We start from the raw sequence: 27,569 nt of genomic DNA on the forward strand, positions 1-27,569 counted from the left end.
ATTACCGTAAAAGAAAAGTACAAAAATCCTGACGTGATAAAAACTGGATTTAAGGTCTCTGTATAAACATACATGGCTGTTGTTTCTTACCTGTCTGTTTGTCACTCGTCAGTGACTCGTCTCTTACGGTAATAAAAACATCTACCGGTACTGAATGTTTTCGATCTAATTTTTCATATTACTACGTGGGATACCTGCGGCTTATAATCCGGTGTGGCTGGTATAAGTACAAAATTGGTTTTCTTTCTAAAATTAGATTATGCGGTTTATAATCAGGTGCACTCTATAGTCCGGAAATTACGGTAGCTTTAGTTTTGACACATTCAACGCATGTACAGTAGAAAATCCCATAGTTACACTTACTGGTGATGAACTGGTGATGGATTGTTGCTCCAACACTGGCAGCAGAAGCAACTCAATCAAGATGGACACATTTTAATCAACATGTTGGCCGTTTAGTCCGGTTACAGGCAATGTTCCCTCTAATTTTTCATGTGTCGGAGCAGACATACAAGCTCCCTGAGCACACTGAGGACCACTGTGAGCAACATCAGATGGGTACGCTGTGGCCACACACAAGTATCACGCTTATTCAAAACCTTGGATCATAGCAAGTTACATGGTTTATTAAAAGAATCAAATGACAGCAGCACATAAAATGAAAAAGACAAAAATCTTGTTGTTCATGAAATGTGTACTATGTTATATGTGAGAGTCCTGCTTTAACCATAGGAAGAGTCCTGCTTTGGCCTGGGAAAAAATCTCACTCAGTTTCACCGCTTGTTCTTCTATTTGCACATACTCCGACAGCCATTCCAACTTAAAAGAACCGCATTTCTTTTTTACTTTGGCTTGATGAGTGGATGTGTCTCTGCCCGTTCGTTTCGCCATGATAAGGGATTAGCATTTGCGTCTCTTAGATCCGCTGCACTGTTGTTAGCCAGCTAACCTGCACGGCGAGTAAAGGCAGGGCACATAGGCAAACGCTGTCAAGGCCTTGATTGGCTGTGTAGCGTAAGTGAACTGTATCGGATAATTGGCTGGACACCTGTCGCTCATTGAATTACATTGCAAAATTGTACAGAAAACAATATTACTGGTCTAATTAACTAGATTATATCAGTTCTAAAATTAGATGTTAATTAATACGTTTCTGTTGAATTTTATTTTGTGCGCTGCATAGATTTTCTTGTGCGCTGAGTATGTGCAAGCAGTGCACGATTGCGCAAGTGCGCAGCTTAGAGGGAACATTGGTTACAGGTCACGGGATCAACTGATTTTAAGTGTTTAAAACAGTTGTTTTCACTACAATAGAAAATGAACACATGCAGCGAGGAGAAAATTGGCCAAGATTGTGAAAAGTATGAGAAATAATGACAAAAACCAGCAGTGTGCAAGAAATAAGATGCTGCTAAATTCACAATGTCCACAATCCCTCTGCTGCTGATCACAATGACCAAGAAAACCTCTCTGGAAAAAAGATCTGTGGCCAAATGTAAAAATATATTGAGCTCCTCAGTTACAGTAGCTTGGAGGAGCTTGAAGGTCTGACCTGTAACCCCAAGAATACTCTAAAGCAGGGAGGTGGGAGGGTCACGCTGTGGGGCTGTTTGGCTGCCAGTCAAACGATAGCAAGAAGAAAAAAACCCTAAAGAATCTGCAAAATTGGAAGAGCAAACAAATCTGTATCAGGAGGCCTGTAATTTCAGTTTGAGTGCAGAGATTCTGGGAAGAGAAATGGTTCTAAATCAGACCTGATACGACACACACTGGAAAATCACAAGACCAAAAAAATCACACGCAAGGTTTGGAGAAGATTTCTACTTTTTTCATTTTTCAGTCTTTACTCAACACTAAGTAGCAAAGACTAACCCTACCAAACCACGCTCCCTACCCATAATCCATCTGGGTGAGAGACATACAAGTGGCTCTGAAGCCTGTGTGAAACATTTTACATCCATTCTGACATAGCGAGTGTGCAGGTGTCAGGGCTGCAGTAATATGTCCAAGCAGACGGACTTGAGCAGTGTCTCTGAGGTCTGGAGGTTGTGTTCTCTTTGACACTTGGTTATTTATGAGAGGCGATAACAAAAGCAGAGACTTTTCAATGGGAAATTTGAATATCTCCGATCATCAATTAATGGGAATTTGAATTCTACCACTGCGGTGATTAAACTGCATCCCATCTTCATTTTGCACCAGTGTTGAATTTTAATGAGCTAGAAGCTCTCATGAATAAGCCTTTTCGCCCTCCCTTCCCTTCCCCTCCCCTCCCTAATATACTGGAATGGCTCCCGAGCTGAGCTCCACTCAGTAATGGAAAGAGTGTGTTCGTGCAGTGGACGGTCTACTCTTTCATCCACTACATCCACTTAATACTTATTTTCATTCATAAACATGTGACTTCCCAGTTTAGCTGCTTTTTGAATAAAGCCAGTACGTCGGGTGACAGGCAGAACAACAGAGGGACATTGTTCAATTCGACTTTTTTTCACACAGCAGATGTTACACTAGGATGGCCTCTAGGTGCTTTAAACAAACCCAGAGCAAGAAAGAAAGGTGGCCTTCTAACAGGAAGAAATCTGGAGCATGACCAGGCTGGTATTCAGTGAAGTTGTATCCAACACTGCACAGAGAAAAGGTGAAACTTAATGTCCTGCTAGCTAAACACCAATAAGGATCCACAGCAGAGCCTACCTCTGCATTTAGTTAATGGAGATGTTAATCTGTACCCGTGCGTCACAATCGTTCTCTCTGGCTCAGCTCTTGTGAGTCGCATTGGTGGGGAGGCAAAAACACACCAGTCTGCTCTCTGATGCAGACGGAACCCCCCAGCATGTACAGCTAAAAAAAGGATTCTGAAACTCAAATGACATCTTAATAATTGAGTGGGAGAGTGTGTCATCTGCTCTGATTTAATTTCCAGTCATCACCTGAGTGTTAATAATGTGCTGATTTATATCTGGGAGGTGTCGCTGATTGGCCGGCTGCTACAGTCCAGGTCTTCCAAACTCTGTGTGCTGATAGTTCATTTCTTTTGCTAAGTTCATTGTTTTTAAAGGGGCAAATATTGACCAGAAGAACACACAATGCTCTGCAACTTGCGCCCGTCTCTCCAGCCTCCTTGAACATGGGTCACACATGGTGAATTTCCATCTACAAGTTGCTTTTGTGCCAGTGCTGAGACTCCCAATTCAACAGGACATGAATATATGCAAATGTATGGTCTCATTATGCGTTTGACTCACAGCCGCTTCAAACTGTCAGTTTTAATGGTTCATTTGCGATTGAACTACACATTGTCGGATGTTTGATTGGCAGTTTTGATATTTACATTGCGTCAACTGTGGCGCTGACGGGCCAGTCAGGCATCCGTCTGCCTATCATGCCCCGTCTCTTGTTTCAATCTGCTCATCTCAAACTGCTGACAGAACCCAGGTGACATTATGGTCTTGATTGTCACACCAAACTGGAGATGTGAGCATTCTTCCTTCATGAGCACATTTTAGGTGCACTTTGACATGTGCTTTTATCCATACGATCGATGTCTTGACCCGTTGACCCGACAGAAATGGCACCTGTATTTCTCACAACAGATTGTGCCCAGGCCATAGAAGGCAATGGGGTGAGGCACAAAGAATGCCCCAGCATTTATGATTTGATTTTACAGGGATTTAAATGAGGATTATACAGGTTCATGAGTCATGATTGAGTCTGGTTGTGCTGACGGAGGTCACTGTTTACATGTGGGTCGCGCCTTTGTGACGCAGGAGCTGCTTTACTGGGCAGATCCCAGGATCATATCCCTTGTAAAACACTTCAAAATTGACCACATGTATTCTTTTCATATATCATAACTTTCCACCAAATAATGCTCTAATAACATTCATGTAACTTTAATCATGCTTTGAATCTTTTTTAGTCATTTTCCCTCAATGCCTGTGTTGCAAAAAATGGCTAACGCTGTGTTTCTGGGAGTTTTCTGCTCTGTTTTTGTTTTTATTTGTTAACCATATTTTTATCGCAGTAACAGAAAAGTAACCGTAGGCCGTATCGTCCAGGAATTCTCCGAGTTGCTAAAGCCTTGTTTGGAAAAGCTGGCGTCGCACCATTGTCACCTGATTCCATCTCAGCACCTGAGCCGGTTTGTAGGCAAAGAAACAAAAGGATATACACAATATCTGGCTTTTCCGTCCCACAATCCTCAGCTTTTTCGGGCGGAATGACTGAAAACGTGATTGGTATGAGTCGACGAAAAGTCCACCTATTCATGCCAACACACAGGAGAGGTAATCTCTGCTGTCTTTTCCTTCTGATGAAAGGCTGTTGGGGATCGCCGATGCTCGGGAACAGTCACCGGAGGTTCTCTACACAGCAGCGACGCCGCTCTCACTCGTCCTGTTTGCCTCCAGTGTGCTGCTGCGAGCGCCTGATTCATCCCTTTGTACTTGCTGCCTTTTTCTTTTGTTTAGCTACCACTGTCTGGTAGACCAACACGACCTAAGCCGGTCTGTTCTCCACCTGATTTTGAGGAATCCCTGTCCACGGTGCCAGCGAGGCCATCTACTTGATTATAGCGCCGCGTGTTTGCCGTGCGTGCCTGCGTATCACACCTGGCTCTAACGTGTGTGACTCTCTCAAGGGCAGTGTGGGGTGGTGGACCCCAGCCTGTATTGATCTTCTGATGAGTGCCTGTTCTTGTGCAGCCATCATTAGTGCCTCTGGGCTGTCTTCCTCGATCTTCTTTCTCCCCCTTTCCCCTACTTAGCAGGTTCTTCCTGATGTCCTCTCACATCTTGGTCGTTTCATCCAGCATAATAGCTCTGGTCCTGCCAACCTCCTTTCTTTCTCTTAGTGTACAGTTCCACTGAAGGCTCCCATCATTGTGATTTGAGGAGCCTTCCTGTCTTGTTGCTTTCTTTGGTCAGGTGACTTGGCTGCTTGGCTTCGTTGACCTTCCAGACACATTTATCTCGTCCTGATATCACAGATGGAGATTTTGGCAGCGATAAGTGAGTCATCTGAGTCTTGGCCACTGCACCGTCTTAGGAACCTGATCTTTGTTGATCACCTGAGTAGGTTCAGTTTCCAGATTTCTACGCTTTTATGCATTGTACTTTATATAATCACTTCTTACAAGCTATATACAAGCGTTTTGGTGCTTTAAACACGCTGGACTTGACTAATTGGTCAACAGTTCTTTTTATATTTTATTTTATTTTTTAGTCTTTATTTTTTATGTGGAGGGAAGAATCTTTTTTTTTAATGGTGCCTTATATTTTAGATGTTATATTTGTTTTACTGCAGATGGAGGCGAAGTGGAAGCTACAGTTATTAACATTCTGACAGGTTTCATTATTTTGAGTTCAACCGAAAGACCTGAGATGGATTTTTCAACTTACAGGTCAAGACACATCTTGAGATCCGAATAACGCCTCCACAAGCTTCACATCTCTTTTTTAGACTTTTGAATGTGAAGAAATACACAGTTTTACCAACTTTACATTGTGATTTTATCCTTGTACAAGGGTACAGGACCTTTTCTCCAGCTGTGACACCTTGGCGCTTAGACACTTGGTCGCATAAGAAATGATCTTACCAGCGGTAAAACCGCTGCATTATTCTGCTTCAAAAATTGGTCTGTAATTCATGCGCATAACAGCCAAAGCCTTTAACACATTCTGCCAGTCCAAGGATCTCCAATGCTGCATTGATAAACCCCCAAATCAATTTTTCTCATATCACAGTGAGGTTACAGCACAACAAAAACGGGAGACCGTGGCAGAGGTGAGAATGTCACTCAGGTGAAATGGCTTTAGTGTGCACAAGTCAATGTCCCTTTTATGAAATAAATTCTAATAAAACTGTTTGCTAATGTCACAAAGGCCATAACATGGTCTCTTTAAACTGCTGCAACAAATACAGCAGCTAAATTATTCATATCTTCTTCTTCTAAACATGTAGACAATGTTTAACTTTCATATTTACAGGAGGAAACAAATGTGACACTTGGGATAAAAAAGAAGAAAAATTAGCAAAGACCTGGGAGAGTTTTTGCACTTTAAGTAAATGGGAAAATTCTCTTGCCTGTTCCGGCTGCCACTCGTCACTGGCATCATGTTGCTCTTCTAGCAGTTAGTGATGCTTTTTGAAGTAATATTTTTTCCATTTACAGTAATGCATTCCTGCTTTATTGGCCTTTTGCCTTTAAAAAGGTTTAAAAAGAAACAACACTTGAACAGTGGCGAAACTGGTACACCTGCATTGATGGGAACACGTTTTAGGTCCAGAAAGGGAGAACCAAATGCGTCTTCCTCACTGATGTTACTCTTTGAATTAGGCTTGCAAATTGTTTCTTGCTTATCATTCATCTCTGCACCCACAGCTCAATCAAGGTTTCACCTTTTTGAATGCCAAAAGGAATAAAAAGAAGCACGGCACAATGAAAATCCGCACTCAAAATCTCGCTTGTCCATAGTCCTTTTCCAAAGCAATCGTCTGTTGTTTTGATTAATTGCTCTTATAAAAGACATTTGACTAGAAAATTACTTTGGTCTAAAAACATTAATTACAAATTGGGGCATATTTTTGCACATGTAGATGTATTTAAAGCTGTTAATGGCATCAGGCATCAGTCTCAGGCCGTGTTGTGCCCGAGCTAACATCTTTAAATCAATCCAATAAAGGAGAAGCGAAAGACGGTTTCTGGGGTGACTAAATCTAGCATCTGGTTCTGTCCAGGTTTAACAGTGTCCTACACAGCTTTGGTGTCTTTGTGTCCATTCCAGTAGAACATGCAAGATAAGATAGTCCTTTATTTGTCCCACAATGGGAAAATCTGTTGTAGCGGCAAAAGATACAGTTACAGGATAAAAGGAGATGTGCAGTTTCAAATTGATGGACTAGTAAATACACCTCTATGTCGCGATGTCTCTCCTTCACACGTCTTTCACTGAAGGAGCAGCCCAGTGCTGTCAGGGTGTCCTGGATGGGGTGGGACAGCTGCTCCAGTACAGGTGACAGCTTGTCTAGCATCCTTGTATCTCCCACCTCCATCACTGACTCGGGTCCTCGATGAGCCGGCGATCATCAGAGAGCTTCTGCAGCTGACAGGTTGGGATGGAGTACAGAAAATCTTCGCCCGGGGAGATGAATAGGAAAGAAGCCCTCCCCCTCGCGGACTGCGGTCGGTTCCTCGGGTAATCTGGGGTCCAGTCTCTCAGTTGGTGGTCCATGGTCCCAGCTTGTCTCCCAGCAGGGTGAGCTGGATGGTGTTAAAGGCACTGGATAAATCAAAGAACACGATCCTCCTAGTGCTCCCAGCTCTCTCCAGGTGAGAGAGTAATGTGTGCTGGAGGAAGACGATGGTGTCCTCCACTCTGCTGCAACCCCGGCAGGAGAACTGCAGCGGCAGCAGCAGGCGAATGAGGGTCTTGGTGAGATGTCAGCGGCACCGCCCTGTAGATGTTGGGCTCCTTCAGGTGCTGGAAAATTCCAAACAGATGGTCCACGCAGGATATCTGGAGCCTGGAGCTGATGCCATCTGAACCTTTCTTGCCTTCATCTTCCTCATATTGGTCTTCCTGATGTTGTTGTGATGCATCTTCTTCCAGCTACTTCCTGAAGCACCTCTTCCCCTCTCCGATCCTCCTCCTCAGCTGGTGCTCTTCAGTCATCAGGTCCTCCGTGTTCCCTGACACAAAAGCCTTCTTCTTCTCCTTCAGCGGGGCCTTTATGTCAGGAGTAATCGAGAGTTTGTTGGTGGAGAAGCAGCATATTGTCCTAGTGGGTACTGTGGTCTCCACGCAGCAGCTAATACAGTCTGAGACAGTGTGGGTCAGGTTGTCAATGTCCTCCCTGAGGGCACCACCAAAGACACCCCACACGGTCGAGCCGAAGCAGTCCTCAACAGACCATTTCTTCATCGTGCAGGTCACAGCTGGCTGCCTGAGTACACAGGCAGGAGGAACACCAGGTTGTGGTCAGAACTGCCAAGCAGGGAGACGTGATATAGATGTGGCATAGAATAAGACTACTGTTCTATTGTCTCATGGCGTTGGGGTGCTGTTTCTGCAGCCTGCACGCAGCTGAGAACCTCACTGTTGGCGGGGGAATGTCCTGCTAACACCTGTCAGTTCTATGTCCTTACTGTAGAGCTGCTCCTTGACAGTAATGCCCCCCTCCACCCCCTTTCGATCGCTTTCCTTCTTTCTATCCACCTTTAAAGTTGGGAGCCGTCCAACTCGACGACCGAGTCCACAGTTAGCCAGAACTCTGTAAACAACATTAGGCTAGCTTCCCAAAACTCCCTCTCGTGTCTGGTTGGTCGCCATGTGTTCGTGCATCTTACAGTCCCCATGACGATGGACAAGAGGATGAGTCCATAAGCTCTCCTCTACTTATTCCCCCTTTAAAATCATGAAAAGAGCTCAGCGGTGAGCCGGAGCTGCTGCAACAGGTTGCCCCTTGCGCTGAACCAGAACTAATTTGAAATGTATGAAATGTATGGTTTTTTTTGTCTTGTTTCAGGTGGCTGAGACAGGGGCATCCCCGGGGCAGGACCCATGAGGATTCATAGAAGATGCTCACAGCCTGGGTGCTTCTGGTCTTCTTAGCCATGTTGGTGAGAAGCACCACCGGTGGGTCGCTCTCCTTCAGAATAGGTAAGGGCTGTCGCCGAAACAAAACCTACAGCACGTGATTCTTCCAGCATTACTTTGCTAACTTGGGGCACAAATGCCCTTTTAGCATTCTGAAACGGATTAGCTTTTGGTTGCCATGGTGAAGTCAACCTGGAGTTTCCTGCCTGCTTTGCTACAGAGAACATTTGTTGAACTGTGTTTATGCAGCGGCTGCTACACTTATTATCCTGTATATACGTAACTTTATATAAGTCCTGTGTTTGTAGCTAATAACCATCTGCATCTGTTCACGATCAGTTCCTTCACCTGATGGTACAAAAATAACTTCTTCAGAGGGGACAGTCTTTCATCTCATATAGACGCATTAGGCATTTGCCTATTAATCCTTTTCATCTGATTTCATCTGTGCACGCTATTAGCCTCTTTGTTAGCGCACTGGAAAATGTGTGTGTTACTGCAGCAGAAGGTGTGGGTCTCCACACACACACACACACACACACACACACACTCATACAAATTTTGCTGCTTGCTATTTGCACTCCAGGACATGATCTTTAGCCTTGCTATCCCCAGAGTCTTACCTGGTTGGTACAATGTCTGTGTCTGGCCTCCAAATGCATCATTGCCAAAAAAACAACCTGCTGCAATCAGGTCCGTCCAGCAGACAGCAAAAGGTTGAACGCTGGTGAACTGACGAACCGGTTTTCACCTCTGCTGTAGTTGTATAATCCTAGCATAAAACTGGCTTTCGGTTGTACGTGAATTGCCTGATTTGTCTCCAAGCCCTCCAAAGAGCTGCCAGGCAGGGACCATAAATGATGAGTTTTTCTGCTTTTTGCACCCTCATATGAAGCTTGAGGTTTCAGTCCACGATGGCCTGACCTATAAGACGGTCAACAACAAACTAGCTTTAGTGGAATACATGAAAGCCTGATCCAACCGGTATTAAACCAACACTTCCAGCTAAAGTTGATGAGCTCGTCCAAATCTAAGGCGGCACATCTGAACATTTTTCCAATCTTCATTTTTTAATGAGCCCATCCAGGTTGGCCATTTTAGTAAGTGTTAAACGGTAATGTCAAGCTTTGTTCAAGGGTGGACAAAAATCCACGTTATTTCAGTTTTATTAGTGAAAGATGGAATTTTGAGGTTGGACTATAGACAATGTAGAGCCTCCTGTCTCCACTTAATGTGCACATTTTTCTCATATGTTTTCTGTCTCTGAATCCCGCCGAATGTTTCCTGATATTGCGCAATATTCCCTAATGTGGTGAACACTAATTAGAGTTGATGCCACTGTAAGTAAGTAGTGTGTATGTACTGCTGCGTGCATGTGAAAGGAACCAGCTTTGGATTTCATTTCAGAAAGCCGTGTGTTCCCTCTTGAGCCACAGCATAAGGATTAATATCGATCGCAACGTAAAATCTGTTGTGAGCTACACGTAATATCTCTGCGAGCAGACAGGATCACCCCTGATGTGGTTTTCCTTTTTCCTCATTAAATAGACAAATGAGCTTTAAAGATTTCCTATGAGGCTTTGCTGGGAAAAACCTGTCTCATAATATCTATAGGGTAGGACCTGCTGAAAAGCTCCATTCACACATGCATCAACCCCACAGATGATTAAATGGTGAGATTTCTTTATGTAATATCCGGTTCAAATTGCTAAACATTTATATATTGATTTTTCCTCTTCTGCGAAGACGGGGGGCGGATGCATGTCAAAAGGTCATTTATTTCTTCAAATCTTACTCCCTGATGTAAACACAATTGTTAAAAATTGAACAGGAAATCAATCATCTGGATTATTTCATCTCGACAGTGACATGGGGACGCTCGCAAATGTCCAATGTACAATCTCTCATCAGCTGTTCAATATTCATGTTGCTCCAATCTCCTTAAACATTTCTCATCATAAATAATATGGTATCAACTCCGTTATCTCACAGCGGCGTAACCAAGACGCGGCGTAATCGCCGATGCCTCTCCTGCGGCGCGGCCTATAAATCCTGCCCGGGACCGGATCAAGTAGAGCAGAGGCGCTAGAAAACTTAATTTGTTTGGCTGATTTATGCTCAAGTGCTCTCTGCTCTGTTATTTGTGGATTTGATTAGTTCCCGTGTCTGTTACGGGACTGGAGATCTCATGAGCTGTGCTGAGAAAGAACCTGACAGGCTGAGCTGCTCCGCTGCTGTGGCTGATTGTCTGTGGCGTCTCAAGGTGTATTAACATCTGCGCCAGATGTTATATGGTCGATAAAATGTCCAGGGAGATGCCAAAATGTTGGCTATTACGGTGATTGTAATGAAATTGTCCGGGCGGCACCAGGACCTGTCCTTTAAACGCATCCTCCAGTTGGGAAGGTGCAGGAACTGGAGAATGTTGGAAAGTCAGGTCGGAGTTTGCATCTCAGCTCCTTTTCCACCCCCGGTGAAGGGAGGTGTCGGAGGGTTCTCAGAGGGCTCGGAGCAGCTGGATCTGCTCTGTCTGCAGTATTGATGCTGAGGCTGCACAGCTTCAACCAGCCTTTCACCAGCTTTTACAGGAGCAAACAGTTTATCATCAGACCAACAGAAAGTCTGGATATGTGTGCTAATCCCACATCCCCAGGTTTGCTTCTGCACGGAGAGGTGTTTAACTGGACCCTTGTCTTTGTCCCAGTATGACCGCACTGGAATGATTCATGGTTAAAGTCCTGTCACATCCGCAATTTCCAGTTGACCTTCCACCTCACAGACCACGACACTAGTCAATAGTGAGCTAGCAAATTAGCAACTTTTTCTTTCCGTGCATGTTTCGTGCGTTGCAGTGCAGGAGCAGCACATACAGGAGTCAATCGATTCCCACTCACATCATCCAGATGTCAAAAAACACAATTTCATTTAATTGTTTAGTTAGAAAGCCTCTTAAACGGCAAAAATCAGATCATTTGAAGACAGACCATGCTATTAATGGCCACAGTCCTTCCTGGCACACATCACTCAAAGTGACTCATTCAAGCCCACCATTGATAAATCAATGTGCACGTACCTCCACTGAGGTTTATTTTGCCCTCAGTCACTGTTGACCTGAGTAAAGTCTAATCCCTTTAACTCACCATTACTGGAGTGGCGGGGAGGCTAGCATGTTGAGAAGAACAGTCAAGTGAAAAGCTTTTAGGGAAACATCACGTGTCACTTTAAAAATATACTTTGAATAGAAATTTCACTTCCTCTGGATTGAAATCCTGCATGAAACACCTTTAATGAATTGTGCCAGCAGCTGAATTGATGTTTAATTTCCCTCTTTTGGAAAAAGTCTAACTCTGGATAAACAGATCATAATGAGTTTTAAGAACATCGTACATTTAAATGTCTAAATATGCTGACATGTCGGAACCTCTGAGCCTCTGTATTCTAGTTTTAGACAAGCAGGCCTTTATTTATAATTTATGGTTTATTCCAGGGAAAAAGTACCCCTAAAATGATATGAAAGCAACAAAATCCAGTTCTTTTGTGGCATGTGAAGCTCTAAATGTTCTGTAACGGAGGCATGAAGAACTAAAGTATTTACCAGCCTGGCCTTGAGCCTTGATTAGGGACACAGAAGTGAATTGTCATACACACTTTAAAGGGGTGGGCGGTCACGGACAGAAGTCCACGGCACCTTGGGAGTGTACCGAAACCAACAATCCTTCAAAGGTCTTTGCTACAGGTCACATCAACTGCTCAGGCTGTTTCCTCGGGTGCCTGTAATGAAGTAATGAGGACATATTAAAAAGGGAAAAAAAAGAAGCTTGGCAACTAAATCTGAAGTTGAGGGATCTTTTTTTGAGGTAGATATGAACTGTTGAATAGAAGGTAGATAGAAATCTGAAACCTGCTTTGACATCTGAATGGAGGGAGACTTTGTGATTAAGCTGCAAGTCACCAGGACGGGTGCAAAGACTAATCGTTACGTTAATGGCACCAATGGCAGATAGGAGTGATACTCTGCAATTATGCACAGTGCTTTGCTCCTGTGCTTAGTGCATAAATTATTCAGTCAATCTGATAACATACCTGCACAGGCATGCGGTGTGTGTGTGTGTATGTGTGTGTGTGTGTGTGTGTGTGTGTGTGGTGTGTGTGTGTGTGTGTGTGTGTGGCTTCTTAAACAAATGCAGCCCGACTGAAAAGCCAAATTTAAATCAATGGCATCTTTGCCTGCCTACATGCTAGTCATCCACATGCTATGCTATGCTATTCTATATCCCCCTAAGTTTAGAGTTTAGAGTCTAAACTAAAACACTGGTGCTTCAATTGTTAAGGAAGCAAATACAGGCTGTTGTGTGGTATTTACAAGCACAGTGGCTAAAAACAACAGCGTTAGGGGATGATTGATGCCTCAGAGCGCCAAGATTTTGAAAAGTTTAGTTCATTAAGCGTGACACTGTTGCAGGCAAATGGCTGCTGCTGCTGCAAACGGAACTCAAATATAAATGTCAAATTAATTGCAGTATGGATTGCTCATTAAATATAGTCGGCTATGAGCAGTAAATGGTTTCAGTAATATGATGCGGCTTTATTCAATTGGCCAGTCAGAGCTCAGTGGTTGGTCATCGGTGTGGTTGCAGTTTTACAAATTTACAGTTGAAATTCCGTCCTGTTGTTTCATTGTTTCACTTTTGCAGTGACACAGACAGTAACAGGAGCTATTTTTATGTAGCTGATCCAGACTCTCCTCATCCATACCGGTCAGTAATTTGTGGAGAGAGTACTGCTTTTAAATGGGATTAGCAGAAGTAATTTGATCATTTGTGATTGATGCAAGCCACAACCTTAGTGTTGTAATTTATCTTCCTCTTCCTAACACGGTTTTTATTCGTAGCACGTTCGCACCGCTGCTGTGCTAACACCTTTGCCTCAAAGTGACCAAATGTGTTTTGTCACAAACAAATGTGCAGCTTGTGTTTGGCTGTATCCCATGAAAATATATTTCTAAATATATATTTATATAAACACGGAACATAAGAAATGCTTTGCCTTTTCTCTCTTATCGTGGCAGCCATCTGGGAGGCAATGCCTTTTATTTACCAGGTTTTGATTAGCATAGCGCAACAGGATATCACGGCAGGTAGATGCGCATACACAGACTTCAGCATCAACAGGCATCTTCTGTCCTTCTGTCTCTGTTTTTCTCGGTGGAGATTTTTTTAAACTGGCCCCATTTAGCTTTTCCTGATGTGCAGCTCGTTATTCTGTGGCACTGATAACACCTCAGATGGTTTGCATCAGGTCTCATCTAATGGGGCAGCAAATAGTGTTTTGTTTACAAGTATTTCAACGCTCTTTCCCTCCCATGTTGCTGATGGTGGTGGATCAATTTTTAAAATTTTAGATTTGCTTTATGATGCTCACGACTGTAGGTTGTTCACCTGAGGTCAATAGGAGACAGAAGCTTTGATGTGTTTTGTACATTACATGATAATAGGGTCATGATTGCAGCGGTCTTATTGATGAAATATGTATCATTTGTTTGGTTTTCTCCTCCATCCCTCTGTTTTGGGTAAAAAAGAGAGTGCTGCTATTACACCATTATGGGGAATGTATGTTGCCCTCCCAACTCTTGTGCTCTCTCTCTCTCTTTTACATGTGAACCACACACACGTTTTACATGTTGCATGCTGGAAGGATTCATCTTCCTACGACGGAATAATGGCTCTGATTGAACAGAGAAAGCCCATTAAAAAGGCCTTTGTACAAGACCTTTGAAATGATTGTTTTCATCAGATGGGGAACCAAAAATGGAGCGGAGCAAATCTTTCTGTTCTATCCTTCAGTGTATCTGGAAGACGTAAATGACGCACACATCCACATTCTAACAGGATGGAGCGTCCGATGAGTAGTTCCACCTCCTTCTGCTTGGCAGCCTTGCTGCTCTACGTCTTCCAGCAGGATTTAAGATGGCGCTGCTGCACAGTTTGAGGCCAGCTGGTGAATTTGCACATTGATTTGGCTCCTAAATCTCAGTGTCAAAGGCTTCTTGTACCCCATCCGTTTATTTTTTAACCTGCGTGACCAAATTATCCCCACACTCACTCACTGGAATGAACATATGGGGGGAGGTCCCGCTCGCCCTTGGCTGGAGAACCACCCCTCCCTCAACCCGCAACTCCGCCAGTCCGACGCCATTACGGCATCTCTTTGATCAAGAGCGCGGCGAGACCTCGCAGCCTCCTTCCCCATCTGTCGTGAAGCTCTTCATTCGATCCGTCGCCGCCGGCAGCAGCCTCGGATGACCCTTGGAGCAGAACAGATGCCTCACGCGTCCTTGCTCGGCTTCTTGCGATGCCGTGTCAGCAAACATCACGCATGCAAAGAGCACCAGCGCACCTTTAGTGGCTGTGCGCGCATTCTTGTGATATTTTGCACTCTCTCGCCTGCTCAACATTTAGCTAATCCTGAGAGGGACGGGATAATCAGCAGAGACATTTACCGGCGTGTGTGTCTGCTGGCTGACCACAGAAAGGGTCATTAGATGTGATAACGACACATTAGGCGATGTTTTATTAGCTCATCAATGGTTTTCAGGTGGAATTTCAATATGTTTCCCGGCCGGGAAAGACAGCAACATTTTGTCGGGGATTCGTTATTTATTCTCATTCGAAAGGTCAAATGCAAAACACGATGCGATAAAATAATTATTGAAAACACTGAAGTTGAAATTAGAGTTGAAGGTCGGAGGATAATGTGACTGCAAATATGAATAATGGAATAGGATGAACGAAAACACAGTTCCTTGTAGGGCAAAATATGGTTTATTTATAGCGCGTATGAGCACAGACGCGAGCTAAATGGCTGCGCTACGACACTCACGTTTAAAGTTTAGCAGTGAAAACCGACTCTGAGGATTCAATAAAGACTCGTGCAGTTTAGACTAATGTAGGATTTTAATAGATCTACTGATAGCAGAGTTATAACATAATCCAGTCTCGTACTGTCTCAGTTAATAACTAACGCTAGAGACAAACGCGGCTGAGGTCAGTGAAACACAAGGGGTTGATGGATTAACGAGGTAAAGACAATATAATGGACAAAGGCCAAATTAAAGCAGACACGGCAGCAGTGCAAACACGCAAACACAAACGCGACTATTTACTATGTACGGACCAAAGAGCTCTGCCCATGACACATTCAGGTCATCTTTAATTCTATTTCAGGAGGTTTAGATGTCATTTTCAAAGGAAGCATCATTACCAATAAGGAAGCCCAGTCCTCAATGTGGACGAGCAGCTTTAAGATGGTGGGTTATGGTGACTGCAGAATCACGAGGTGGGGGCTCCCTGGTGGTCACGGCGGTTAGAGGAATCCACATGTGCCACCACATACAACTTTGGGGAACAGAGGCCACATTTGTTCTCCCTGGAGCTTTATTAGAGGAGTGTGTGGGTGCCCTCAGATATATTCTGCCCCTTTTCAACAACCCCCCCATTCAAATGACATCTCCTCCTCCTCCTTCTCCTCCTCCTCCTCCTCCTCTTCCTCCTCCCTGTGGACATCCTCCTGTACAGGTTCTCCGAAGTCACATCTTCATGCTATTCTATTTATAGTCTCACACTTTGTATAGGAAGAGTTCTAAGTCATGTGAAAAAGGACTTAATTTCCCTTCAGTTTCCCTCCATCAGTCCAGAGAGAGCAAGAGAGGGAGGGGGAGGGAGAATACTGCCTGATGCCTTAACAGTAAATATCTATTCTCTGGTCTCCTTACATAAAGCATCTGATTCACGATTGGATTTTACTGATTAAATCTCTCTCTCTCCTTTATCTTCCTTTTGATATTGAAAACAATACCTAATCATGTTCATACCGCAGCGTATATGAAGTTTAATTGTTCTGCGCCGAACAATTATCTTCAATGAAACGGCTGGATCAGATTCCCTTTGTTAACTTCCTGTCAGGATTGTAAGAATTTTTCCCGTCTTGACGGATGTATAAAAAAACCACATCAAATCATGCAGAAGCTGACAGAAGTTGTGACGAGGGTGGAGTACACGGGCATGTTAAGAGCTGTCAGCACAAAGCAGGATGGACCTGGGAGTTAACCCTGCTTGGGGGGGGGGGGGGGGGCATATTTGTGGGGTTTGTTTTTTTTATCCCTGATGGATTGTCACAGAATGCACATTTTCAGCCACGCTGCCGCCCGTCCCGTTGAAAAGATGGTAATGAAGAGTCAATACAACATGTGCAGTGGCCGTTTCTCTGAGTCTACACATGAATACAGGCCGTCTTATTAGAGAGTGAACAAGACCGAGCAAAGGAGAGGAAGATAAATGGCTGAGCACGGGCTTAGTAATGTACTTTTTCATGTGCTGGTTCATCCTGTAGCATTCCCTTGAAGCAGCTGGGTTCCCCTGGGAGCTCCCAACCCCTCGGAGTGGAGGAATGATTGTCTGTCTGTTATTTTTTTGCATCAAAAGCTGTCACTGATACGGGAGTAACGGCCAGGAGGAAGAATCAGTTTATTCATTTGGAACGTGTTGCTAACTTGTGTGTCTGTAGGTAATTTTGCAGAGAAGCAGCTTTAGCATTAGCATTGTTTCATTTTGTCTTTGATGCCTTGAGCCTGATTTTCTTCTCTCTGAGTGCGTAGACGTCCAGGTTGTCACAAGCTGGCAACCAGAGAAAACGAGCAGTAACATCGTCAAAATACCTAAAAGAGTTTAACTTTCTGATGTGTAATGTCGTGCTCTAATCTTTCCCCCCAAAATCCTTGAAAGTGGCTCAAAAATGATGATTGTGTTGGCCTTTTTTCTCGGTAGTTGGCAGCTTTTTTTTTCTCGGCCATTACTGTCTTTTCCCCCCAAATCCTTCAATCTGTTGAAATCTGTTGGTATGGCAGACCTGTTAAGGGAGATGTGCTGACAGACAGGTAATCACACCAACAGAGACCCACGATTCCCCTCAGAGTCGTCCGTCTGCTCGCCTGCCAGTCCATCCACGCTCATCCCTCGTGTCCAGACTGGTTTTTTTTTTTAACACAATAACTGTCGCTTCCTCATCCTCCTCCTCTTCCTCAGCAAGATCGTCCTCGTGCCACAGACATCATGCGGCGGCAGCACTTTGGCCATCTCGCCATCCTTCCCCTCCGTCACCCGTCTGTTACCAATTGTGACACATTCCCAATTTTATATCATTTTCAAATCTTCCCCTATTCCTTTCAATCAGCACCACTCCTCTTCTGCCCCTTTATTCTTAAGAAGATTGAAACAGGTTATAAGTTTGGCTTTGATTGTGAGTTTTACTCATCTCACATGACGGGTTTGAATATTGACACCTGCGCAATAATGCAGGAGTGAAGTTAAACTGGAGACAAGCTGCTGATTTCTGTCCTTCCTATTTCAAAACTTTGCCTCTACTTGATCCTTGTTCTCTCTGATGGGTTTTGGTCAGGTTAAGTGTTTGTAATCGATCAAGTTATCAGCACTCAAAACTAGTAAAGTGGAGACTTTCAGATAAACAAATATAATATGTTGTATTTGACTCTTACAGTCTCAGAGGTCTCAGCAGTATTTTAATCCTTTATGTACTCACTGCTTTTTAATATACCTGAGAACACAGAAAACCCTTAAACAGAGAGGTTTTTATGTGCCTTGTGGGGTTGCTGGCTGGTTGTAAGTCTCTGTAATTAACTGCATTTTTAATTAACCTCAAAAGATGTGCTGAGGTAACAAATCTTTTCAAAACTGCATTATTAAACCAGGATGTCTGTGAGGCAGCGCCCACCCTTTGCCAAGAGGTGGCAATTCTGGGAGAGTAGATGCCCCCTGCGCCTGCTGCTGGTGACAAACCCACGACAATGTAGCCTTGGTAGGAGTAATTACACTCCCCGCTGTCTTTCCATGACAACCGTTGCTCATTGTTTTTTACCACGTTTGGAAATAACAGAAATAGCCGCGTTTCTGCAACGGAAATGTTTTCCAGCAGCATCTGAGCATGAATTGTCTTCAGTCAGAGCGCTTGGCCGTGAATGGGCATGTTTGACTCTCAGGATGTGTAGCTGCTATACATTATGATGGCTGCTGGAGCACAAAACTCATCTGTCTTCACTGCATCCAAAGGAGCCGTGTCTTATTTTTATAGTTAAAGTTAGAAATTGGCTCACATTTGAATTTCAGCTTTAGTTTTTGATTGAAGATTATAGACTTAATTCTCTTCATCCAGACTGCACCTAAACCATCAAGAGGTGGACCAGCATTACTGTTATGTCAATGGCTTATGTGCAGATTATATTACATTTTTGACTTCTTAGGGGACACGAGTGCAAGGATCCTGCTGTCTATTTAATCTTTAGTAATGGCCAAGAGTTTATTTTTGTCTCCTCACTGTCTAATCTCTGTCTCCCCCTACATTGAACCTGTAACCCTAGTAAAATATACAATATTGTTGCTGTTTTCTACGGCCCAAAGGGCACCAGATACAGTCAGTTCAGATTATATGCAGCGGCACATGTTCTTGGAATAACAAAAGAATCCAAACAGATGTTAGCGCAGCAGTGTATCAATAACATAAGCCATCACAGTGGTTCACGCCATTATTTACTGGGTAAACTGTCAAGTTGCTCTTCAGCAGTGGTGTCAGGCAATAAACTAATGTGCTGCAGAGATTACACAGAGAGTGACAGAAACAATTTTTCCCAGGATGCTCCTGCTACTAACAGTAACACACGTGCCCACACGTGTGCACTGGGCCTGTTATGTGCGACCATGGAGGTCACAGAATGAGCTGAATGCTATCATCATGTGTTATCATCTGCATCAGCTCTTTATTTCTTCTTTTTACCGAGGACGCGCTTTACTTCCACCATCATCACCCTTTTGGTCCCGCTAAAGAGGTGGCCAGGCCAAAGGAAGATTTTCTTTTTTCGTGTATCGAAGTATTGTGAGCGATCCATCCAATGGGACAATTTATCCATCATCATTACTGTGCCGCTCATGTTGGTCCGATGTCTCGGTGATGTAATGGTCTGACCCGACCACGCTCGCCACAACATCAGCAGATTTGTTCTCCAGATTCCCCTCATGTCTGTCAGTTTTTGTCAAGAATACAGAAAAGATTAACCACCAGGTTTTGTTTTTAACTTCACATTCATTCTTTATCCTCAGTTCCAGGTACAAAGATGAAAGACCGCCTGCTTTTCTTTGCAGACTTGCTAAATAACTTTGATTCCTTCACCTCTTTCTAATCTTTCCAATTAAAATCCAATCCAATGATTCTAATTATGAAATTAATTATAATTTATATCTATAATCTATCTAATAAATCTATAAATAGTGCCACTTAAAATTGTAATTATTCATTAATTAACATCATTGGCAACGAAAGATAAAACTCCAGCTTTGATATGCAACAACTGTCACAGATTTTACTGGCAGGGATTCTGTGTGTGTGTGTGTGTGTGTGTGTGTGTGTGTGTGTGTGTGTGTGTGTGTGTGTGTGTGAGAGAGAGAGAGAGAGAGAGACAGAGAGAGTGTGTAATCACATTATATGACACCAGGAAATCAGTTTCTTGTCGCCAGGTCTTTCCTGAGCAGCTTGTCTAATTACTTTAGATGCCTCCTCTGCACAGGTTTGCCTGACGAGATTGATTAAAGTGCAGTCAGGAAAGCAGACAGATTGCTTATGGTATAGTTCCCCTCCGTGCCGCTCGGAGCGAACGAAAGGGCAATTAGACGAGCGCGACCAAGGATTTTTGTCAGCTGACATGAGCGCGTACGGCTTTTGTGTGTATTGGGGCGCACAGGAGCTCGAGGAGATACAGGCGCTGGCAAAACCTGGCATCGCCAAGAGCTTTCCCAGAGTCCCCGCTAATTAATGTCAAAGCATTCATAAAGTACAACATGTTTGGGAAGATGCCAAATGAGTTTAGTTTTGATTTGCGTGCGTCGTGCACATTTTCAAAACTGAAGAAATCAGCAACAATTAGGCTCTTCAGTTCCTTCAAAATAAAAGGAGGAAGATCCCAGTGGCTTTAAAGAAGCTTGGTTTTTCCCATAACTTGAGTCTCTGTGCAGTCAGACACTCCTGCATTTTTGTTTGAATTAGTGGGAAGGAAAAAAGAGATGGAAAACTTGGCAAGGTTAGCTTTTTAGAACTCTAGGTGCAGACATTATGTGAAAGTGCCACAGGACAGGTTGATCCGCTAATGAGCTCCTTTGTAATTTTAGTTTTGAAAGGGTGCGAGGCCGCGTCCATCATGGCCCCGTGGCTGAAGCTGTCATTAAAGCTGATGTAAACCTGCACCAGTGCACAGCTCCGTATCAGTGCTGGCACGCTGGCGAGGAAAAGCTAAGCCGATCCCTGTTGAACAAGGTGAGGTGGACTAATCAGCCAGCTGAAGCAAAATAAACAGACCTCTAATAAAGCTGCTAAAGGGAGCATTAATCTGCCCAGCAGACAGCTCTGCCTGGACAAAGATGGCATCCTTTATCTCCCTTTCGTGATCTTCTGATCCTTTTACCTATATGATCATTCTTTTGAATGCAGGGAACAGCTCAGTGACTCGTCCATCCGTTACCTTCCGCTGTATCTCTTAGCTGGGGGCTACGGTGGACTGGAACCTCTCCACCTTCATATGTCATATCAACCTCAAACTCACTCTGAACAGCAGTGTGAGCTGTATCAGAACCTGTTTATCTGGAGACGCCTTACAGCAACAAACATGGAGGACAGCAGCAACAGCAGCAGTCAGGGGAGGGTCAACAAGGTTGTGTAGAGGAATCATTCACTGCCGACACGTTCTTTTACCTCAACTGCACCTTCACTTAGACATAAAAGGACCCCTTTTTTCTGTATGGTTGTTTAGTTGGTTGAATACGAGCTAAACGGAGTTTACGGTGAGCCATCTTTCTCAGGATTGGTGGGAGTTTCTGCCATTTGGGGACTCTTGATGATTTACATAACTGAGCATCTGCAAATGTAAGTTTTGCATTAGTGGTTCTGGTCCTGCACTAAGGTGAGAACATGGAAAATGAATAAGACAAAAACAAACCTGACAAAACAGAGGTCTTAGTTATTGTCCTGAAGGTCAGAGAGAGAAACGTTTACCAAAATTAATGGATTTTAAACCATCTCAATCTGTAAGAAATTTGGGTGTGATCTTTGACTCTGAGCTTAGTTTTATTCCACACATCAAAAACATAACAAAGGTAGGTTTTTACCACCTGAAGAATATAGCCAGAGTCCGCCCATTTCTCTCTCAGGCCAGCACGGAGGTGCTGATGCACGCTTTTGTCTCTTGTCGTTTAGATTATTGTAATGCCCTGCTCTCTGGTCTTCCCAAAAAGAGCATCTCTAACCTACAATTATTACAAAACTCAGCTGCACGAGTGCTGACGAGGACCAGAGGGCGGGAGCACATCACACCGGTTTTAGAATCGCTGCATTGGCTACCCATGCTTTTCAGGATCGATTTTAAGGTTCTTTTATTAGTTTTTAAATGTCTTAATGGTCTTGGGATGACTCCTGGGTGGCGAGGGGGCTCTGTGCCTTGGTGTGGAGCCTCCTGTCCGTCCGGGTCGGGGTGGTCTCTGTGGTAGTACCCCTTGTGGTCATGGACCGTGGCCTCGCCCGGCCTGGCTGGCCCCCCCAAAGGTGGCGTCTCCCTCGCCTCAGGTCTCGGTGCCCGGCCATGTCTCAGCTTGTTTGTATGTGTGGGTGTGTGTGTTTGAGTGTGTGTATGCATGTGTGTGTCTGTATCTGTGTGTGAGTGTGAGTGTATATGAGTGTGTGTGCTTATATATCTCATGTATGCATATACTGTATGTGGGGGTGGGAGGGTCAGGTTTTTTCTTGTCCTTCTTCTTGATTCTCTTGTTCCTTGATTTTCCTGTTTCTCTTTGTTGTTTTTATCCTTTGTGAGGCACTTTGTGCTACCCAGGGTATGAAAAGTGCCATATAAATATAGATTGAATTGAATAAGAGCAGACGTTCTGGAGTGGAGCAGTGAGAATGGTTTGAAATAAAGCACACTGTCCACATATTTGAAATGCATTTATTTGATCAAAGGCCAAGTGCGTCTGAACTATTTCCCACTCTGGTTCATAAGGTAATGGACCCAACCCCCCAACAAAGCCTGCGAGTCAGAGAGACTATTACCATTAATTATAGCGTACAGTTGTTGGAGCGCGAGTTCATTTGATCTGCATTTAGCACTCGGGTTGATGGAAAAGGAGATGCAGCCATCGAGTTAATAGAGAAGCCTGCACATCCTTCAAAAGAATAATGAGCTTTTTACCCTTGACTGCCACTTCTCCAGGGTCCCTTCAAGACGCTGCACGCTCATCACCAAAATCAAACCTCTTACGCCGCAAGCGTGTTAGCTCGATGACGGCGATGGGCTACAATCGCTTCAACCTCATCTCGAATGTTTTTTCACCTGCAGAGGCTGCTTCCTTTTGAAAGATAAACATTTTAGAGATGACGTTACAGATCAGGAGGATTAATCTGCACCGTCATCCGTTGATACCAAAGAGAAGAAATGTGTGTATACATTATAATCAAAGCTGTGTGTTTTGGCCAGGATTGGTCTGTGTCCTGCGAGACCCTCCCCTTTATTCTCTGTTTCCGGGGGTATAGGGTTTCATCTGAAGTGACCTGAGCTTCATGTGTTTGTGAAAGCATCACCTGCTCCTCACCTCCACCACCTTCTGCAGGCGTCCACATTCTGCAGAATCTCTTTCCTCCTCAAGACTGAAACATCACATTTACGTGTTTGTGGGTTACATCTACTAACCATCCCCAGACACCCACTCCTCTCAGGCCGAGGTGTCTCACTCGCTCAGCCGCCTCGCGTGGACCTTAAAAGCCTGCAAATGATCTGCGCACACACAAGTAGCCAATACAACAGCAAACAAGACACAGACACAGAGATTAGCTCATTTGGTGCAGGTGGACAACACATATGTATTTTAAATGTGTGCATTTTGTCTTACCTTGAAAGCTTGTAGAAGTATTTCATTTCCTTTTCAATGTAAATGAAGCTGTCAGTAGCGTCTACATCACAGCTCTCGTATCATATCGTGCTAGATATTAATCTAAAACCTTGTTAAAGGCGCTGAAGGTGCGGCCACGCGTTGCCAGCGTCCCAGAGCCGATCCCCGTTCCGCTCTGCAGAGCTCGCGCCTCAAGTTGTTTTTCTTCAGATTGTACCAGACTAGAACTTCCTACATGAATTCTTAAGTGACTCCAGTTTGTTTACAAAACTCTTTGCACCAACTGTATTTTAGGAATTATTTTAGGAATTACAGTTATATAATTATAAACACTATCGATGAATGAAAACTGGGAAAACAGTTGAACAAAAATATCTGAATCACCATGTCTGTGTAGATTTTGAATCACCATCCTTAACCACTCGTGAAGCCCTGCCCGTGAAGGAATTTGACGGTTATGACTTTTTGTCCGCGCATCCTAGAAATGATTGTTGACAAGAAAGGTCCATTTGAGCTTCAGCTTATCGTGCACGGTGCAGCGCCTCCGCAGTCATAAACATCCAGCCGAATGTTGCCGCAGAGATCAATCAGCTTATTTTGTTTCTTTGCAAAGAGTTTTGATGTGGCTTCACTGTGGCTGCAGCCTGTGTGTGTGTCTGTGTGTGTGTGTGAGTGAGTGTGTGATCCTGGCAAGATAGAGTTGTTTATTCAACTGTGAATCGCGGTGTGAAAGGCTGCTTCAGACATGTCCCAGTTCTGAAATCCAAACCCTGCTTTGATAAGCCGTCTGTCCATCGAGAGTACCGATGCTCATTAGGGGCAGAGTCATAGTTAATCTTTGACCTTTATCCACAGGTTGTAGCATATAGAAAAAGAACAGCAGCCGGTTAGCAATCTTCTCGCTGTAAATCCGTGTTTTTGTTGCAAAATGAGGCATTTTGCCATTTTAGTGAGCAGACGAGCTGGTGGTTTATATTTAGATGCTTTTTAATTCGCTTATTGTTGCATCCAGACTGTTGTTTAATCATTTGTTCAGAAAAGTATGTTTCAAATGTGAATGTAGTGATTAATAGAAGTTATTATCCTCTGTGAAATCCAGATGTGACGTGTGCATGTCAGGATTTAAAGAGAAACTGATCAGGCATTAATTACTATGTTCTGCACGCCAAGGGCTGTATTTAAAGCAGACAGTGGTGAGCCTGGTTTTGACACTAACAAATAGATCTTGCACCCCCTCCACCCCCTCATTCTGGCCTTATGTGTTATTGAGTGCTTCCAAGCTTTTCTTAAGCAGATCAGCTACCATGATGTTGCCCTCACCCTTTCAGAACAGGAGCAGATGCCCAATGTAAAAGCATTTGAATGTATTAACAGCGACGTTCCGGCTCTGGAGGGCAGATAATGCAGCTACCATTGGGGACGATTATTTCTTATCTTTTCTTTTTTCCTTTCCTGCAATCCATTTCACCTCTCTCTGCTTCCCAGCTGCCATACTTGATGACCCAATGGAGTGCAACAGAGGGGAGCGCTTGGCCATCACACTAGCCAAAGAAAGCATCAACAAAAACACCAACCGCTCCACTACTGGCAAGCTGGAGGTGGATATCTTTGAGCTGCTGAGGGACAGCGAATATGAGATGGGGGAAACAAGTAAGTAATGTGTAGAATCGTTCCTGAACAGTGCTTCTCTAAATGGCTGTTGTCTCATAGCTCAGCAGCCATTGTCCACATTAAAAAAAAATGGAATGAAACCATCTGAAATCAATACAGCGCGGTGTCTGTTCCGAGGAAGACAATGCAACACGACGCACCGGGTTTGATTTTCAATAACATGTTCCTTGTTTTACAAACCTAAGCGCTCCACCGGCGTTACTTAATCCACGGAAACGGCACTCGTCTTAGAGCAGCAGCAGGAAGCTGCTTTATCTCCTTTGCCTGGTTTACTCCAAACGCTTCCTAAATGTGCCTCCTCCTGTTTCAGAGTGGGCCTTTTTCGGACAGCATGTCAGGTGCCAGGGTGCTTATTGTGCGTGTCTGTGTGTGTAATTACAGACAGGGATTGGATTAGGGATGGATCAGTGGTCACAGTTAGATGGAAATATCACACACTACCTTTACCTTCCCACCCTCCCAGTAGACTCCAGCTAAATGGACACTGTGCTACCAGTGAAGAGAACTTTGGCATTATTAGCTGATTCATCTGATCTTAAAGTGACAGATGAACTCTGAGCTGTTGTGTACATGAGGATGAAGTGACGCACCGACTTTTGGGAATATTTTAATCAGGCTCAGTCCAAAGATTTAACATTCTGAGCCTCCAGATATCCCGGCCTGTCATTTCTGTCCTGCTGCCTTTTTTTGCTGTCTGTCACTCTTTATACTTTTCTGTCTCCAACTATTTTTCTATCTTTTTTATTTCTATCTTTTTGTTTTCACATGCAAAAGTCTGTTTTTCCAACATCAGCCACTCCCCCGAGCGACCATATTCTGGGCCCTTCTAAAGGATTCTTTTAGTGATCTTTTTCTCAGGCCTGGAGTCTCCTGTGAAGCCAGTACTGCTGGATCATTGTTAAAAAGTGTGACATATATTTGCATTTCTACACATGCTGATCTTACCCTACCCCCCACCCCTTCTTCTTTCTGCCTCAGTGTGCCAGATCATGTCCAAAGGCGTGGTAGCTGTCCTTGGCCCCTCTGCCAGCCCGGCTTCAAACTCCATCATCAGCAATATCTGCGGAGAGAAAGAGGTGAGTGTTTGACCAGCTGACTTTTAGGCCCATCGCCCGTGTGAAGCCGCGCCTTCATGACTCCAGAGGTGGCGACAATGCTCCTTGTTAGCCGCGTTTTTTCTGAGGGGGGCCGGAGATGTGCCACGTATGTTTATGTCTTGTTAGTAAAAATGATGAAATGCCCCAACAAAGACATTCCCTCCGTTCCATTCCTTCTCAAATCAAAGCACTGCTGGGCATTTTATTTCCTATCATTAGCTCGGAGCAACCCTGTCACACCGAGGCGACTCATTGTCCTGGAGAAACCAGGACCAAGAAAAGTGCAATGGAGAAGCCCTTGGCATCATTGTCTGACACCAAGGACTGATTCTTTGCTGTGCAAAGGCAGAAGAATTTATTTATTTGTATTTCTTTTCTCCACTGCATTTCCAAAATGCAAAAAAAACAAAAACTTTTTGGGGCCCTCAGTTTTATTCATCTTCAGCCAATTATTTAAATCTCTATCACAGAGGACAACATCCCAGCAGGGCAGTCCAGATCCTCCTCACCACTGGAATTTCTTCAAAAAACCTTTACATTTAGGAAACACAAATCCAGGGAGCATCCAGGTGTTCGAACCATCTGAGCTGTCGCCTGCCAGTGTGGAGGAACAATAGCTGTATCGTTACCCACTCCCACATCTCCCTACCCTCACCAAGGAGGTAGCAACAAGCCCTGCACAGGAACCCCTGTAGGAATCTTTTTGTGATCTCATCCTTTTAGTCACTACCTACAACACGTACCCATGGGTGGAGGTGCAGACCAGTGTTGACTACAGCAGACGCAGCTGTTATCAGCCTGTCGAACCTTTTCCAAACCAAAAACCTCAATCAGAAAGGTCATGTTTTTAATTCTCTTGTTAGTTCTGTCAGTTTTACATATAGATTTTTTCCCCAGTACTTATAGTCAACGTGATTATAGTTTAGCCTGTGTTGTATGATTGACTTGGGAATACAATGTAGAAAATGTAAATTATCTACAATAAATGTAAATGTTATTTTATTTCAGCTCGGCAAGTTGATTTTCACCATAATTGGCTTCAGTCAACAGGGAAGCCAGAAGTTGCTCAGTATGATTATTAACAGACATCCCATTAGCTTCGCGGTCTCTGTAATATCCTCTAAAAGAATAATGAGAAGTCTGTCTGTTAGACTTGTAGACACTTCATGGCTCCTGCTGCTAAAAGTCTCAGGAGGAATCGACAGGGA

At 43.9% G+C, this 27,569-nt stretch overlaps 1 protein-coding gene across 8 annotated transcripts in view; it reads left to right on the forward strand.

Moving 5' to 3' along the window:
- Positions 1 to 27,569, forward strand: part of grik4 (glutamate receptor, ionotropic, kainate 4) — a 170,317-nt gene that overhangs the window by 73,488 nt on the left and 69,260 nt on the right. For all 8 annotated transcript variants that reach the window (XR_008953001.1, XM_057049638.1, XM_057049637.1 and 5 more), the window contains 3 exons: positions 8,530 to 8,663; positions 25,079 to 25,243; positions 26,243 to 26,340. Coding sequence is in view for 7 of the 8 variants with exons in the window: in XM_057049638.1 (XP_056905618.1) it covers positions 8,582 to 8,663; positions 25,079 to 25,243; positions 26,243 to 26,340 (345 nt within the window). In the remaining variant the exon portion in view is untranslated. The remainder of the gene's footprint in view (positions 1 to 8,529; positions 8,664 to 25,078; positions 25,244 to 26,242; positions 26,341 to 27,569) is intronic.

Source organism: Takifugu flavidus, chromosome 12 (assembly GCF_003711565.1).
Source record: "Takifugu flavidus isolate HTHZ2018 chromosome 12, ASM371156v2, whole genome shotgun sequence".
Lineage (NCBI taxonomy): Eukaryota > Metazoa > Chordata > Actinopteri > Tetraodontiformes > Tetraodontidae > Takifugu > Takifugu flavidus.